General features: G+C 40.3%; 1 protein-coding gene across 9 annotated transcripts in view; it reads right to left on the bottom strand.

The window, feature by feature from the left end:
- PCBD2 (pterin-4 alpha-carbinolamine dehydratase 2) overlaps positions 1 to 16,998 on the bottom strand; it is a 55,991-nt gene that overhangs the window by 24,262 nt on the left and 14,731 nt on the right. The window contains exons 3-4 of one of the 9 annotated variants that reach the window (XR_012414082.1): positions 8,607 to 8,787; positions 7,317 to 7,451 (exon numbers count right to left, since the gene is read on the bottom strand). The exons of 7 other annotated variants lie outside the window; for them this stretch is intronic. Coding sequence is in view for 1 of the 2 variants with exons in the window: in XM_073994261.1 (XP_073850362.1) it covers positions 8,707 to 8,787 (81 nt within the window). In the remaining variant the exon portion in view is untranslated. Of the gene's footprint in view, positions 1 to 7,316; positions 7,452 to 8,575; positions 8,788 to 16,998 lie in introns of those variants that run through there. One more of the 9 variants, XM_073994261.1, reaches the window with a different exon arrangement.

Here is a 16,998-nt window from a genome sequence, read left to right as displayed (position 1 = left end):
TTTGATGCAACTGCTACAGGGAAATTCTTCCCTTTTGTTTTTAAAAGTTTATTATTTCATACCTTATGCAAATCATACTTTATATATTAAGCAATAATATCTGAGACATACTCAAGTCAAATTAAAGGCTTCAATAGCCTTGCCAAAAGCACAGTGATTTTCCTATAAAAAATTATTCCAATTTGTTGATCTTACATAGGATGAAACATACTGTAACAATCTTCATAATTTATGTCCTGTTGGGACACAATGATTTAAAGTAACATAATACAGAGCTGCATCACAGCTAATCTAAACCACCTGACCAGATAAACACCAGCTTCCCTTCTCTCTTCAGCAAGGGCATTTCTGTTTATTGTCATATCATTTCCTCATTCTAGGAACATGCAGAATAAATGCAGCCAACCTACATTTCAGTGGGAGGCTGAGCCGGTCTTTCCCATGTCAGGAGGTTTGTGAGCACACAGGTACCAGTACAATGTCAAGGGTTTATAAGATAGAAAACAATCCAAGAATTCCACCCTCAAAATCATTTATGGCGAAGCAAATATGGATTCATCCAGTACAATCTGGACCAGGTGTGGTGTTATAAACCACAGTCTTTTGGTTGTTGTTTTTGGGTTTTTTTTTTTAATGTCACTGAAGACGTAATTCTTTAAAACAAATTATAGGGCTTACTCTGAGCCAAAGTTTTATAACTGCTTCAATCATGCCTCATGCCATGCTCACAGGCACTCATGATCTGATTAACCAAACTGAAATGCCTATATTAACCAATGTCTCTTAGGGGTGAGGAATTTTGGTAGAAGAAAAAGACAAACAGCACAATATGGCACTGACCATGTTCATTTCTGATGTACAACTGCATAGGCAGATTTCAAATTGCAAGGTTTCTCCAAGGTCCAAATACCTTCGCCCTCCTCACATATGCAAAACCTTACTAGGCACAGGGAGGTTTTTAGGGGAACTTAAGGGAAGGGTTTAAAGTTTCAATCGTGAAAGAAAAAGTGCAGGAACACATGTGCATTCGGCAGATAACAATTCACTGAAAATATTTTAAATCAAAACAAAACGCCTGTCTGACCAAATTTTTATAAACTTGGTTGGGGAAGAGGAAAACAATTTTTTAAGGGTGGTTTCAAATATTGCTTTCTGCTGTTGCTGAGAATTTTCAAAGCTTTTCATGCTCCATTGGAAACAGCTCTGCTTCACAAACTGTTCTAGTACGTCCTGCCAAAGAAATGGTCTGATACACTTTGTTACAAGTTTATCAATTTGCTTACCCAGGCAAATATATATAATTATCTTTGCCCATAAAGATCAGTGTAAAATAGGATCCCTCCACTGAAAGCAATGAGATTACTAAAACATAAGTGGATGAGACCGTACTAGCAGACCAGGCGTTTGCTCCCCAACCCCAGTTCCACTGCAGTCCACACCGCATTCCTACCGGTCCTGGAAGGCGTAGAACCTAAGACAACTTGACGAACACCATTTTTCAGTCTCTTGTGGGTCTCTGTACAGGAATGGAGACAGCAAGTAGTGACATTTCTGTCACAACCTGGAGCCTTTTGATTTACTAAATTAAAGGGAAAGTAAAATTTTGAGGTATCCTTTTCAGGCAATAGACATTCAGTAACTTAGGTCTGAACCTGACACCATGAGCATTTGTAAAAGTTTAAGGTAATAGATTACAAATCTGTAGTACTAGTGGCATTCTGAGTTAGTGCTATCAATGGTGACTTTTCCTTAAATGTAATTCTTTTTTGTCCTAAAGCACTCGTAACCTAGACTGAGGCCCCACTTGCTAATTCATATTTCCATGATCTTTGCACCTTATGTATACCGCCCCCAGTTTTCAAAACCACTTCAAAATCAGATCACACTGCTCCGAAGTCACAAGGGCTTCGGTCGCCATGGGTTACTATGGCCTCATGAATGGAAGGGGTTTTCTGATGACAAAGAGCCTGTCCCTGGGCTGTAATGTGAATGTCATCAAGTCCAGACCTTCTCACAATCCTGGTTTTTCATTTTTATTAATCCATGTACCAGAAGTTATCCCAGCAATTCCATTTCTAGATTTATGCCGTATGGAAACTCTTACACTTAAGCACAAGGAGACACAGGATGCTTGTTACAGAACTGACAGTAATACAAAACATCTAAATGTCCATCAATAAGGAAATTAATAAATGATAATTTATTTATGTATTTGATTTGCAAAGGAATAAGACATTTTAAAAACACATTTACTGTATCAGAAACAGTGCAATATGATGGAAAGAACATCAGACCAGGAATCCAAAACCTGGGCTCTCAACCCAGACCTTGAGCAAGCTATATGACTTGGCTGGGCTGTGTTTCCCAACTAGGTAAGATGAGATGATATTAACCAATCACACAGCACAGTGCCCTCACATACACAGTAATGTTCAATTTTTTTAAACTAATAATAATATTATCATCTAGTATACACAAGGAACAGGATATCACTGATTACTTTCTATTTTGGTATTAATCATAAATTACTTTTTCATTTGCATCACTTACATGGCAACATCTGAATAGCATCTTTTCTGATCAAGTAGCACCTTCTGAACATAACTCGATTCTTGGTGACTATGGATCTGAGTGTATCTCACCGCCATTACTCTGACCACCGATTCTCATCGTTCAGTTCTAGGGACTAAGAAGAGGAGGGGAAAATATAATGTGCATCTATAAAATAACTGCTCTGGACCAGGCACTCGCTGCAGCCCCATGAACAGGTTTATCATTCTCTCCTCAGAGGAGAGAACTGAGGCTCTGAGGGGTTAAATCACTTGCCCAGAGTCACGCACCTCATAAAAAGTAAGGCAGGGATGCAAATTCAAGTCCCGTATGTCCAGCTCCAAAGTCTCCATGTGTGCATGTTTAGGTACAAATTCCTGATGTCAGATTATACTTTTTCTATTTTTTTTTTCTTTTACTTAAAAGTAAATTTTAGGCCTGGCGCGGTGGCTCACGTCTGTAATCCCAGCAGTTTGGGAAGCCGAGGCGGATGGATCATGAGGTCAGGAGATCGAGACCATCCTGGCTAGCACAGTGAAACCCCGTCTCTACTAAAACTACAAAAAATTAGCCGAGCGAGGTGGCGGGCGCCTGTAGTCCCAGCTACTCGGGAGGCTGAGGCAGGAGAATGGCGTGAACCCAGGAGGCGGAGCTTGCAATGAGCAGAGATTGCGCCTCTGCACTCCAGCCTGGGTGACAGAGCAAGACTCCGTTTCAAAAAAAAAAAAGTAAATTTTAGCAAAAATAAGTTTCCTACAATCTTTTTTTTTTTTTTTTTTTTTTGAGAGAGAGTCTCACTCTGTCGCCCAGGCTGGAGTGGTGCAGTGGCGCGATCTCGGCTCACTTCAAGCTCCACCTCCTAGGTTCACGCCATTCTCCTGCCTCAGCCTCCCGAGTAGCTGGGACTACAGGCACCCGCCACCACACCCAGCTAATTTTTTTTTTTTTTTTTGTACTTTTTTAGTAGACACGGGGTTTCACTTTGTTAGCCAGGATGGTCTCAATCTCCTGACTTCGGGATCCGCCTGCCTCAGCCCCTATAACCTTATTTTTTAAATTTAATTATAAGAGATAAATAAAGTACAACAGGTTTTAGAAAAAGAAAAAAATTATGCAGTTTTTTTCCCTGTGCCCTTTTTTCCAAAACTGTTATAATATTCATTTAATTATGTATCCTGAATCACTTTATAATATTAAAACATCCTACTCATTCTCCATGTGGAACCATGGTTTTCTTATTTTTAGAAGCTTCACAATCTCACATAGCGCGAGTAACTGTCTCTTTTAGAAATCATTCTATGGTTTCACGTAGAAGACAGACATGCATACATCTTTTAAAGTCAGGCCTTCTGAATATAAAGATTCTTTGAACTCTCTACCAATATACATTGCAGTTTCAGAGACAAAATTAGAGAAGCAATTCTATACTTGGGGATTTATGGAATAAATGAAAAGGTTTTTTAAAATCCCTTTTTTTCAACTCCCAGGGGAAACATTATTTAATATGATAAAGTCCTCTTTAGCTGAACACCTTTTAAAGCAACCAATTAATTCAGATCTAGTGTGCCAAACCAATGACAATTAAACCTGTCAGAACAAACAATCTACCTACCAAAACTGAAATGGCAAGGATATCATCATCAAATCCTCCAAGGTGCAGGCAGTGTGTACTGTGGAAAGATCCTCAAAGTAGACTTCTCAGGAACCAAGGTCTTTTTCTCTTTTTTTTTTTTTTTTTTGAGATGGACTCTCACTCTATTGCCCAGGCTGGAGTGCAGTGGCACGATCTCAGCTCACTGCAACCTCCAACTCCCTGGTTCAAGCGATTCTCCTGCCTCAGCCTCCCGAGTAGCTGGGATTACAGGCAAGTGCCACCATGCTAATTTTTTTATTTTTAGTAGAGACAGGATTTCACCATGTTGGCCAGGATGGTCTCGATCTCCTGACCTCGTGATCTGCCTGCCTTGGCCTCCCAAAGTGCTAGGATTACAGGCGTGAGCCACCGTGCCCAGCCAGGAACCAAGTTCTTATGCTCAAAATACTTCTTCCTGTCACATTTGTCTGTGGACATGACACTCAACCTCCACACTCAGCCCCTGCACTTGTCCAGAAGAGGGCCACTCACCAAGGGATTGTGAGGAGGCTGAGAAGTCAGGAAGAAACAGCTTCATTCATTTCTATCTTTAGTGCCTAGAGAACAGAGTGTTGCTCTGAAATAAGTCATGTCTTATGTTTTCAAAATTATGATATTTAAAGAGTTTCATAATGAGGTCAAAGTCTCCACTACCCTCTGGGTCTGCCTAATCTTACCTCAAGCACCCAGTGCAAACTTGGGAGCCATTCCTACCGTGGTGTTCTGAGATACATTCTTTACTGAAACCTTGGGAAATAAAACCACCTGCACATCCAGGGTTATAAAAAAAAAATACGCTGCACCATGGCCATGGGGTATGGGCGCAAGCTCAGAAATAAACTGGGGTGGTTCTAAAAGAAATGTACAACCCAGAGAACCAGGCCTCAGGAGACCAACAGGGTTGGAGCCGGCAGGAACCACAGCAGTTACTTGCCCCAAACCCCGGAGGCTTGGAAAATCGTGCCTTACAATTGTTAGAGTTTGAATCCATTTTATTTACAAGAGTGGTGCTCTGTTTTAACTTTAAATCTCTCTGGGCCATGCAGAATATAATAGAAAATTACTCAAATAGTCTTGTGACACCAGAAGTCCACAGATAGAGAAAGGAAGGTGTGCCTGGGTGCAGATCTAGCTCTCTCACCTGGGAGAGTTACTTCTCCCTCTCAGCCTCAGCCTTCCCATAATGGGAAGAAGTAGGTGGACCAATGATAGATGGAGTTCTTCCCACCGTGTGACCTGACGGCCAACATAAGGAAAAAAGTGCCATGTTCCTGATGATTAAAAAAAAAAAAAAATTTCATATTACAGAGTGGGGGTCTCCTTAAGCCAGCAATCATATTGTTTAGAAAGAGAAGGCTAGTTTTTCATGGTGGTTGGGAAAGAATCTAGAGTGCTCTATCTGGCATAAAGGACCTATTTGGGACCTCAGAAGTGTCTTTACAAGCTCCAGTAAAACTTTAAGGTAGTTAAGTGTCCAGTCTATCTTTCAGTTTCATATACTGTGAGGCAGACCCCAAGTCACAGATGTCTGTATCAACCTTTCCAGAAAGAGTATTTTTGAACCTTCTTGGTTGTTTCATGTGAAGCTATTGCTCACTGCAGGCAGAAGGCTGTCCCCTCTTTAGATGCATTGAAGGTTTTAAGCCTGGAGGTTGTCTGTACATGGTAGATGCTACCCATGATTTTAGAAGCCTCTGGTTTTTTTGAACAGACAGGGGCACTATGCACCATTCTTTCTCCTGACTGCTTCCGATTTCCCTAAAAACACCCTCCAAAAATGAAGATTCCTCCTATGGCCCAGCAGATGCCCCATATGCATTACATGGGCTTAAAAAGTTATAAACACAAACTTCTGAAAACTTCAGAATCTCAACAACAACAAAAAAAATCTACAAAACATCAAAACCTGGAAATAAAAAATGACGACATTAACATGAGCTTGAAATAAGATACAAATTCTGCACCTTCTGTCTGAGTACCACTTTTTAAGAAGACAAGTCGGTACTGAATGATGACAGGTAAAAGAAACTTAGGAATGTCTATTTTTGGAAGTTTACATGTTGGGATTTCTTTCAAAATTTAATACTATTCAATATTTTCTTTAAATATATTTCCTTTAAGTAGTAAATATAGTCAGGTATATTCCAAATATGATTTCTAAAAAAGTAAAAAACAATTATAATAATAGATTTAAGAAAAGAGATTTATGCCTGCTCACAAATCTGACAATATGAAGACCATATTAATATAACCAGTACTTACGTTATCCCATTTAAGTCAAGTCTTTGGACTTTAAACGTGCATCTAGGGCCTACTTTATTAAAAATCTTAAAAAATTATAGCTAAAAAGGTTTTTTGTACAACACCTTTCTTTTACCCCTTGTAACTTTATGAGTTCATAATAAATGAGTTTGGTTACGTCAAAACAAATGGGAAATGGTTTGAGTTTTAATGCAATATTTTAAAACCTGGTAAAAATTATTTTAACAGTATTCTAAGCATATATTTTTTTAAAGTAATTAAAATTTCTAAACCTCTCAGACAGCATTCAAGCACTCCTAACTTCACAGCCTCCTAACTCTATCCCCTTCCCCTCTTCCACTCTCACACACAATTAAGTCAAAGGTTAATTTCCATTCTAAGTCAAACTCTAATCCAAACTCTAATCCTGTGTTCCGAAAGCACCCCACCCAACACATAAAGCTCCCAAGCACACAGACTCCTCTCCAGAATAGGAAGGTCACAAAAGGGTGAGAGGACACCCTCGTCAAATAGTGAAAATAAGCTATAAAACTCAAAAGTTCCACCGATACCCACATCATTTCGTAGACAAAAGATGGTCATTCAGAGAAAAGGTTCCTTCAGTGTCTCTGCTGCTGTTCCTTAGTGAGAAAATGACTTCTAAAAGGAAGGCAAGGAGGCATGAGAGGCAAGTCTACTGAAGCAGGACTGGTTTCACTTCTGGCACCAAAGTCGATGGCAACAGTGACGGATCCGGAGACATGCCTTATGATAAATACCAAAAGGCAGCGACATCGTAGGCATGGAGGCTACAGGCACTGCAGACCAAGAAGCAGAGCTTCAAACGCCACACTCACAAGGCTAAAACGTTTCCTCGTGTGAGAAACAGAACCACCACTAACAATTTTTGGAAATAATATTTGAGTCTTGGCTCCCAACTGGATAATTTTGTTCTGCACCAAAAGCAGCTTCATTCAAATTCCCAAAGTCTTCAAGCAGCTTCAGACTAATTTCAAGACACAGTTTCCTTCCAAACCCAATGAAATGAAAGGCAGAAACCAACAAAAGAAAAAAAAAATTAAATAACATGTATAAGATGGTTTGCCATTTTATGAAAAACAAATGAAGAATTATGCTCACATCACACTGATAAACTGAGAGTCTGCCAGTGGTTCTCAGGGCAGATGTAACATTTTAACAAATGTGATTGTTTGTGAACGAAATAATTCTGATCAAAAACTTAATTGCAGCCAAAGTGGGCCCTGGGCTGTGTCACCATAATCCATTCTGACAGGAAGCAGTGAGTGGAGATTCCTACTGTGAATGGAGCACATGTGAAAGGTCAGCTTTGGCCTGGAACTTCAAAACCGTTAACGTGTAAAACAGTGTGCATTAGAGCCCGGAACAGCTAACCACTGGATTAGCGGATGTCCGCTGTGTGAGTCTGATGTGCTTTTGGCAGGTAATGGTTAATTGGTAAATAGGCAATGTATTGTAACTTTCTTCTTTGCCTCTTCCCAACATTTACCAGCAGAACCTATTCTTAATTTTAGTCCTAAAACACTGTAATATTAGATTTATAACTTGGTCTCAGAATACCAAAGTAACTGATTTCTCAAATAAAATTCATCTTTTTTAGTAAGGAAAAAGTTGCATGTATTTTAAAAAGAAATATCTGTAGATAGAAGAAATGAAAAAAAATATTTTCATGTAAAATGGATATCTGTTCAACCAATAGTAACAATCTTATTATAATAGCCAAAATTTACTAAATAAGGATTTCATTAGAAGAAATAAATGTTTATGTATTATAATCTGAAATCTGAAAAAGCAAATACACAATACTGTTTTACATAGCTTAAAACAAAATTCTAAATAAAAATAAAGTCAATACCACAGTTTTCATTTTTCAACATGGAATGTTAATTATGAAAGAACCAAGCTAAACATTGCCTTTTAAGTCAATGCATGCAGAAGTACTTTATACCTATTTAGTGCTATAAAATTGGCTCATTTGGTTTTAAATTACAGGCATTTTTCCTATACCTAAGGTATTAATGAGTGACAAAAGCCGGCACGGTGCACTTCAATGATCATTTTAGGATTTAACTCATCTCTGAATTGAAGAGAGAAATAATGCTTCTCCCTGAAAATAAGCAGGTCTTCTCTTCTCAAAACCAACCTTCTAAGGTTCTGTCTTTGGCCATTGGACAGATGCAGCTCCTGGGCCCTTTTAGGCTAAATTCAGGATCTTAAAGGTAGCTACGTGGCAAGCAGCCTTATCACCAGCACTTCATGAATCCCGTCCCCTTCAGAACATCAACTGATACCCTTAGAAACAAAATCATACTGCAATGGATGACCTGAAGAGAAAAAGGATCATGGTCAGCAAAACAAGTTATCAGTTTCTTACGTTTCTACTTTCCACGCAGGATCTGAAACTTTTAACATGTTTGGAAATCCCAGAATCTTCCCAACAGTCTGCCCCTGAAAGCATGTGATATACATCTGCTGCTCTGTACCCAGCACCTTCCTGGGCTCTGGCCCTGGTCACAGCTCCTGTCCCTCAAGGAGCATGCAGTGCGGCTGGGGAGGATAGAAAGGTCAACCATGGAGAGCTGTTAAGGAGTGAAGGAGCAGAGGGAAAGCAATCCAGAAGTCTGTGTGAGAGGCCGGGGCTGGGCACAGCCACCTCCTTCTCACTCTTCCTCTCCACGGATGTCCAAGGGGAATCTGCACAGCAAGTCAGGGTCACAAACAGGGCACCCAAGTTACCCACGGTGCTCAACTGATTCTAGGTACACAAAAAAGATGCCAAAATTCGCCAAGAAATATTTTACAAGGTTCCAAATCAGTTATTAATGGTATTTTCTTATACTGTTAAGTGACTAATTATACTTGGTAACACATTAAATTATAATTTTAGCCTCACTTCTAATCATCTTTTCTGTATCACCACAACATTTTCAGCATAATAATTCTTGGCTGCCATTCCACTTCCTTAGTGAGACCCAGGCCAAAGAAGCTTATAACTTCCCTCCAGAAAGATCAACAGAGCAGAAAGAACCTCCACACTGAGTTCCAGCTTAAAGCGGGCATTTGCACTCAGGGCTATGCATGCTGCCCTAGCCTCAGCACCAACACTTAACATGACAACTGTCTCATTCAGGAGCAAGTCGACTGCCAAGCCAATCGCACCTCTTAATGAGGAAACAGACTTTGCTTATTTCTTAACTGGTTTATATTTTTTAACATGTTTTAAAACACAAAATTTCCAGAAAGTTGAACTTATACTTTAATTCCATTCTGGACTGCTAGCTAAATTTTACAAATACAAAGAAATATGTTACCAGTTTCTTTTTAAGGGCCCATGTCAAATGAGAGGACACCAAAGAAATTCATCATTCAATTCTTATTTGCAGGAGCAGATTCTCTGTAACTTGTAAATGATTTTGATTTACAGTAAATCATTATTGTATTCATAAATGCTGGAAAGTTGGTGAACAACATGATATAATGACACCCCAAAATAATTTTATAACTGCAGGTGTGCAAATCGTAACATGTGGGAGATGACTCAAAGGATAATGGGGAATAAAGGAGTTTAGGAAGGTCACATAAAGGAGGGAAAGGGATGAGGGCATGTACCCCAATTTTCTGAGATGTCTTCAAACCCAAACCACTCGTGTTTAGGCAGATGCAGTGGTGCAGTCAGGCACGGGCAGCAGAGGCAACAGTTACATTTAAACCCGCAAAAGCAAAATGCTTCATAATTTACAACAACCCAATCAGATTGCTCATTCTTTTGAGGTTAAATGCTACTGACATAAGCTACACCTGAATCCAATCAGTGCAGAAACATTGAGAAGATTCACACGAAAGGACTAAATTTGTCACAAATGGGTTGGTTTCCGATCTTAATGTAGCCAAGTTGCTTTACTCTGACCTCCATTGAACAAATCAACTTAATGGGCACTAGGAGTGCTATAAAACTTAACAATGGAGTGATTTTTAACTTTTAAAATATAGTTATGAAGCAAAATGTTGGATAGCTTCTACAATACTGGAAATCAAATTAAATCTAGATGTTTTTTAACAGTCTTGACAGATATAATCCTAGTTACCATGTAAATTTATGGTAAGCTGCTGTGATATTAGCCACAGGTGCTACTTTTAATATATGAGCCGCATCTGGCTGGGAATAGAATTTCTCAGAGGACTGAAAATGACCTCACTATCAGACAATGGAAGGGAAAAAAACAAGACCACTGTGGCATATAAAAAGCTGAAGATGTGGTCCACAACTAAATATTTCACATAAAATTCATTTTAACTCTGCAGTTGTAGGTTAAAGGATATTATGCTTTCAATATTTAAGAGGCGTAGATGTATTTCAACCAAAAAGCCAAAAGATTAAGAATGCAAGACAGTTATGAATACCCTGGCTACAAATATAATACTAGTTTTCCAATCTTTGATCAATGTCGGAAAAAATGATGCACTAAGACTTGAAAAGAGAATTATTTCATGGTTCCCAAGCACACGACCTGATTAGACACCACTGAGCGTACCAAACCATGATGTAACAATTACTGATCTCTAAGCAGCAGCCACTCTCCAGCGCCTGCCCAACCTCACTGGTTGTGTTGTAAAAGTTCTTTGGGGTCATTCATCAGGTCCAAGAAAACATTTTCACCAAGTGAAATTTTTTTTAAAAAATCATTATAAGTAATTAATTCCCATTCTGAGTTTGAGAACCAGCAACATCACCCAGAGACAAATACAAAGGGAAAGTACATGTCTTTTAACTCATCCAATTCAAAAATAAAAACACAAATACATATAAAACATGGAATTGTTTGCTTTCAAGAAACCCTTCCTGAACCACTTGAAAGCCATCATTTGCCACAGAACTAGCAAGTGTGGAAATGTGATAGAGGATTTACAAAGATTTAATTTCCTATGAAATAACTCTTCCTGAATTAAACAAGCCTTCTTTATCTGAAAAAACTCTCTAAAAGAGAAACATTTCTGTGAAAATATTTCCTACACCATTGCACTAAGCTGTGAGAATGGTGGCTACAAAGCCCTATAACATAACATTTTCCTTCTGGCTGTCTCAAGTAACTTGAAGGGCTTGATTTTTTAGCTTCAGTGGATCAATTCTATCTAGGTGATGATTTCTATTTACTTTTTTAACAGGTGAGTGGATCTATGCCTGATCTCAATGGGCATAGAGATCCTGAGTATCTTTAGCAAGAACCACCTGGTACAGCTCCCTGACACTTTTGTGTCCAACTGACAGCATTAATACGGAGCATTTAGAAAAGGTGGACTCACAAAGCCTCTTCTGTGAGGACGATTACTGTAGAAAGGGATGGGTTAAACTAAATATGGCTTTTTTGTTCAATGGAATAATTTATATATCTCCCACCATTCAAAATCATGTGGTAAGCCAGCCGCAGTGGCTCATGCCTACAGTTCCAGAACTTTGGGAGGCTGAGGTGGGTGAACTGCTTAAGCCCAGGAGTTCAAGACCAGCTTGGGCAACATGGCGAAACCCAGTCTCTGCAAAAAATACAAAAATTAGCCAGCTGGAACATGCCTGTAGTCCCAGCTACTCAGGAGGCTGAGGTAGGAGGATCATCTGAGCCCAGAAGATAGAGGCTGCAGTGAGCTGAGATGGCGCTACTGCACTCCAGCCTAGGTGACACAGTGAGATCCTATCTCAAAAAAGAAAACAAAAAATCATGAGGTAAAATATTTTACTGATGTGAAAATATTCACTATACATGAAATGAAAAAAGCAACTGACCAAAAAGTATCTATAATATGATCCCAAATATATATACATACATAAACATTCACACAAATACACATTCACAGGTACTGTTTTTAAGTGAGTAGAAAGATTACAGTTATATTTTTCTTCTTTATACTTTTCTGTTTTTCCAAATTATAAAACATATTATGCAATCATAAAAAATTTTATTTACCAGTCAAACATGCCACTCAAATGTTAACAGGAGGGTATCATTCCTATTAGAATGAGAGGCCTGGTGGATCTCTGTGGAGTATGAGTAACCTATAAATGCTAAACTCTTCTATTCAAAGCTTGCAGTTTTAAACACATAGAAAAATGGAAGAGACTCACCCACAAGCTTACATAACAGAATCATACTTTAAGAAACTCTGAATTGGCCAGGTGTGGTGACTCTCACCTGTAATCACAGCACTTTGGGAGGCCAAGATGGGAGGATCACTTGAGGCCAGGAATTCAAGACCAGCCTGGGCAACACAGTGAGATCCCATCTCTGCAAAAAAAAAAAGTAAAATTAAAAAATTAGCCAGGGCTGGGCATGGCTTATGCCTATAATCCCAGCACTTTGGGAGGCCAAGGCAGGGGGATCACTTGAGGTCAAGAGTTCGAGACCAGCCTGGACAACATGGTGAAACCCCATCTCTACTAAAAATACAAAAATTAGCTGGGCGTGGTGGCACATGACTATAATCCCAGCTACTTGAGAAGCTGATGCAGGCGAATCGCTTGAACCCAGGAGGCGGAGGTTGCAGTGAGCTGAGATCACACTACTGCACTCCAGCCTGGATGACAGAGCAAGATTCCACCTCAAAACAATAAAATAAAATAGCCAGACAATGTGGCATGCACCTATAGTCCCAGCTACTTAGGAGGCAGAAATAGGAGGATCGCTTGAGCCCAGTAATTTGAGGCTACAGTGAGCGATGATCACGTCACTGCACTCCAACCTAAGCAACAGAGACCTCCTCTCTTAAAAAACAATAAAAAGAAACAAAAAAAATTTTTTTAAAGAAACTCAGAATTAAAATGGCCCTCTCTTCTTTACATCTGTATCCACAGCTATATGGTTAGTGGCTTCAATATTTATCTTCTCTATGCAGAGTTCCAATTCTCCAAATAGTTTTCAGCTGCTCTCTGCAGACCTAACTGGAAGTAACTTTCCCCTCTAGGCAGAAGCTCACCTCCAATCTGTAATAGACTTAGAACGGATCACTGATCAATCCAGTATTATAAACTAATGCTTTCAGGGTAGGGCATAGGGAACCATGTATCAATTTACAAGTCAAATTCCTTTCAGTAGCTGGCAATCTTTTTCTTCAAAACATGAAAATAACATACAGCCTCCTTTAAGCACTCCAAAATAAACATTTCTTCCTAAACAGAAGAAACAGACTCAATTCTGAATAGCAGAGTTGCCCATTCAAAGCTCCAAGACATTCCTAAACAAAAGTGCAATCCACATCCTTTGTTATTCCACAATCCTTCAAAACACAGACTTGTGTTAAGAAAAGAGGGGGTCACCTTAGGGTGGGATATCTGGCCTTGGAATGATGGTCCCACTGCCCACTTCCTCTGTAAGTTTGAGCAAGCTCTTTAACTTCCCTGACTTTTCCACCATTAGCAAAATGGGGATACGAACACCTAACTTTAGAAGGCTGCTGGGAAGCTTCAATGAAACAACCTATGTTATTTCATAGGTCACCTAACAGTGAGCTACTACACCCAATAAACACTCAAACACTCATTAGTTCATAAAATACTTTGTAACCCTCTAATCTGTCACAAAGAAAACTGATTTGGCTGCATTTCAGATAAATGATGCAATATTAAGAGTTACCTGTGTACAGAATGACCTTAAAGCAACATTTTTATATCCAAATTTCTAAAATTAATTCCTCAAAAATACTGCCAATATATTTTAGCTTTTCTTTATAGCACACCACCAAGATTTTTAAAAAAAGCAAAAGAAGGCCGGGCGCGGGTGGCCAAAGTGCTGGGAGGCCAAGGTGGGCATATCACGAGGTCAGGAGATCGAGACCATCCTGGCTAACGTGGTGAAATCCCGTCTCTACTAAAAATACAAAAAAATTAGCCAGGCACGGTGGCAGATGCCTATAGTCCCAGCTACTCAGGAGGCTAAGGCAGGAGAATGGCGTGAACCTGGGAGGTGGAGGTTACAGTGAGCCGAGATCATGCCACTACACTCCAGCCTGGGCGACAGAACGAGACTCTATCTCAAAAAAAAAAAAAAGAAAAAGAAAAATCAGCCAAGAATGCTGAACCAGTGGTCACAGAAAAGGAAAAGAAAAGAAAGAATTTGAGATTAAAGAATTGTCTTGAAACAGAAATGAATGTCTAATGGATAGCCAGCGAACAGGCCTGTGGCAGCCTCCCAGTGTGGTATTTGGTCGAGTCTTAGAAGAATCTGCCACGGGTCCTCAGGACATCAATATTCTCAACCGATTGTGGCTGCTGCGGTTGTGGGTGGCTGAAACTGTGGTGCTAAAATACTGAATGTCAGTCTTAGTCTCTCATGATTGGAGGCAATTGACTAGAGATACCATGAGCAGCCCATTTTCTTCTCTGATGTCTCAATACTGCATGCAGAACAAAGGCACAATCAATGCTGCAGTTCTCGGAAGTGCCCTGTGGCACTACAGAGCACTCTCTCTCATCTCTCAGACATGGCAACTTAGTAGCCAGATAAGCTGGTCACCATTAGGAATCATCGATGTCTAAGAGTGAGGAGATGAGTGAGAGGAAAAGTCCCCAGTGAGAGAGGGTTGTATGTATCCTGTAGGGAACAAAAGATGAAACACTATGTTCTCCTGGGGCTAAGTACATTGACTAGGATCACCCATGGTGAACCAAATCAGGGGCCCTCATGCATTCAAAATACAACTAGGTAACCTTGGGCCAGGTCCTATGGGAGATGTACACAGGTACAACCCAAGTCTCTGTCCTCAAGGTGCTTACACCTTAGCTGGAGAGAGACATAGGTAAACAGTTACACGACCCTGTTCATAATCTAAGTTGCATTCAGTCTCGTCCTAACTTTGCCACTAGTTTGTTGTCACCCTGGGCAAACCACATTACCCCTGGGCTTCAGTTGCCCCATCCTTTCTGGCTCTAACATTGATAGGCCCTATATCAAAGCTCTAAGATGTTTAATTAATATCAAAACAAGGTTGGCCTGGGAACAATGGCTCATGCCTATAATCCCAATATTTTGGGAAGTTGGGGTGAGAGGATTGTTGAGGTCAGGAGTGCAAGACCAACTTAGGCAACATAGTGAGACCTTGTCTCTACAAAAAATGTTTTAAAAATTAGCCAGGCATGGTGGCATGTGCCTGTAGTCCAATCTACTTGGGAGGCTGAGGCAGGAGGATCACTTGAGCCCAGGAGTCGGAGGCTGCAGTGAGCTACAATCACACCACTGTACTCAAGCCTGGATGACAGAGGAAGACTCCATCTCTAAAAACAATTTTTTTAATTTAAAAAATAAGCCTGAAAGAACACCATAAACAAGTATAAGATAACTCTAGGAGTGAATTCTGAATAGAAAGAAAGACAACAGACTAATGTCTGAGACTATCAGATCTGTATAAAGCATATGAGCTCCACCTCCTCTCCAGGCTGGCCTGTGCCCCACCCACCGAAACCATCTTTGCTATGGTCACTGATGTCCTCCATGCTGTCCTCTGGTACTCATCTTTCTTGGTGTCTCAGCAGAATTGATACTTCCCTCCTTTTGAAACACCATATTCTTTTGGATTCTGTGACATGACACTGACCTGATTTTCTTCCTTTTTTTTTTTTTTTTTTTTGAGACAAGGTCTCGCTCTATCACCCAGGTTGCAGTGCAGTGGCACAATCACAGCTCACTGCAGCCTCAAACTCCTGGCCTCAAGTAATTCTCCTGCCTTGGCCTCCCAAAATGCTGGGATTACAGGCATGACCCAGCAGCCTTTTTCCATTTCTCTAACAAATCTTTCTTGTCTTTGCCAGCTCCTCTTCTTCTAACTCACCCCTAAATGGACCAAGTCCTGAGCCATCCTCTCTTCTCCCACTATAATTTCTTCTTGAGTCACCTCATCTATTACCTTGGCTTTTTTCCATACATACCTATGATTCTCCAGTTATCTCCAACCCAGACCTTACCTCTGGCTTTCTAATTCAGACATAAATTTTCTGGAAGTTGACATTTGGAAGTCTCACAGCACTCCCATGTAACAGTGTCCAAACCAGTAATCTTGATCCCTGCATCCCAAACCCATTCCTCTCCCACACTTCCCCAGCTCAGTAAATATCACTTCCAGCCACCTATTTCCTCCAGGCCCGAAATCTGGGAGTCATTCTTTTTTTTTTTTTTTTTTTTGAGACGGAGTCTTGCTCTGTCGCCCAGGCTGGAGTGCAGTGACGCGATCTCGGCTCACTGCAAGCTCTGCCTCCCAGGTTCATGCCATTCTCCTGCCTCAACCTCCCAAGTAGCTGAGACTACAGGCACCCGCCACCACACCCAGCTAACTTTTTTGTATTTTTAGTAGAGATGAGGTTTCACCACGTTAGCCAGGATGGTCTCGATATCCCGATCTCGTGATCCGCCTGTCTTGGCCTCCCAAAGTGCTGGGATTACAGGCTTGAGCCACTGCACCCAGCCTAGGAGTCATTCTTAATACCCTTCACTCTTCTTCCTTACCATCCATTACCACTCCTAGTCAGAGAAACGTGAGTATTCTCTTTATATCTGCAT

The sequence above is a fragment of the Macaca fascicularis genome, chromosome 6, assembly GCF_037993035.2.
Source record: "Macaca fascicularis isolate 582-1 chromosome 6, T2T-MFA8v1.1".
Lineage (NCBI taxonomy): Eukaryota > Metazoa > Chordata > Mammalia > Primates > Cercopithecidae > Macaca > Macaca fascicularis.
This window is presented reverse-complemented; position numbering and strand designations above follow the sequence as displayed.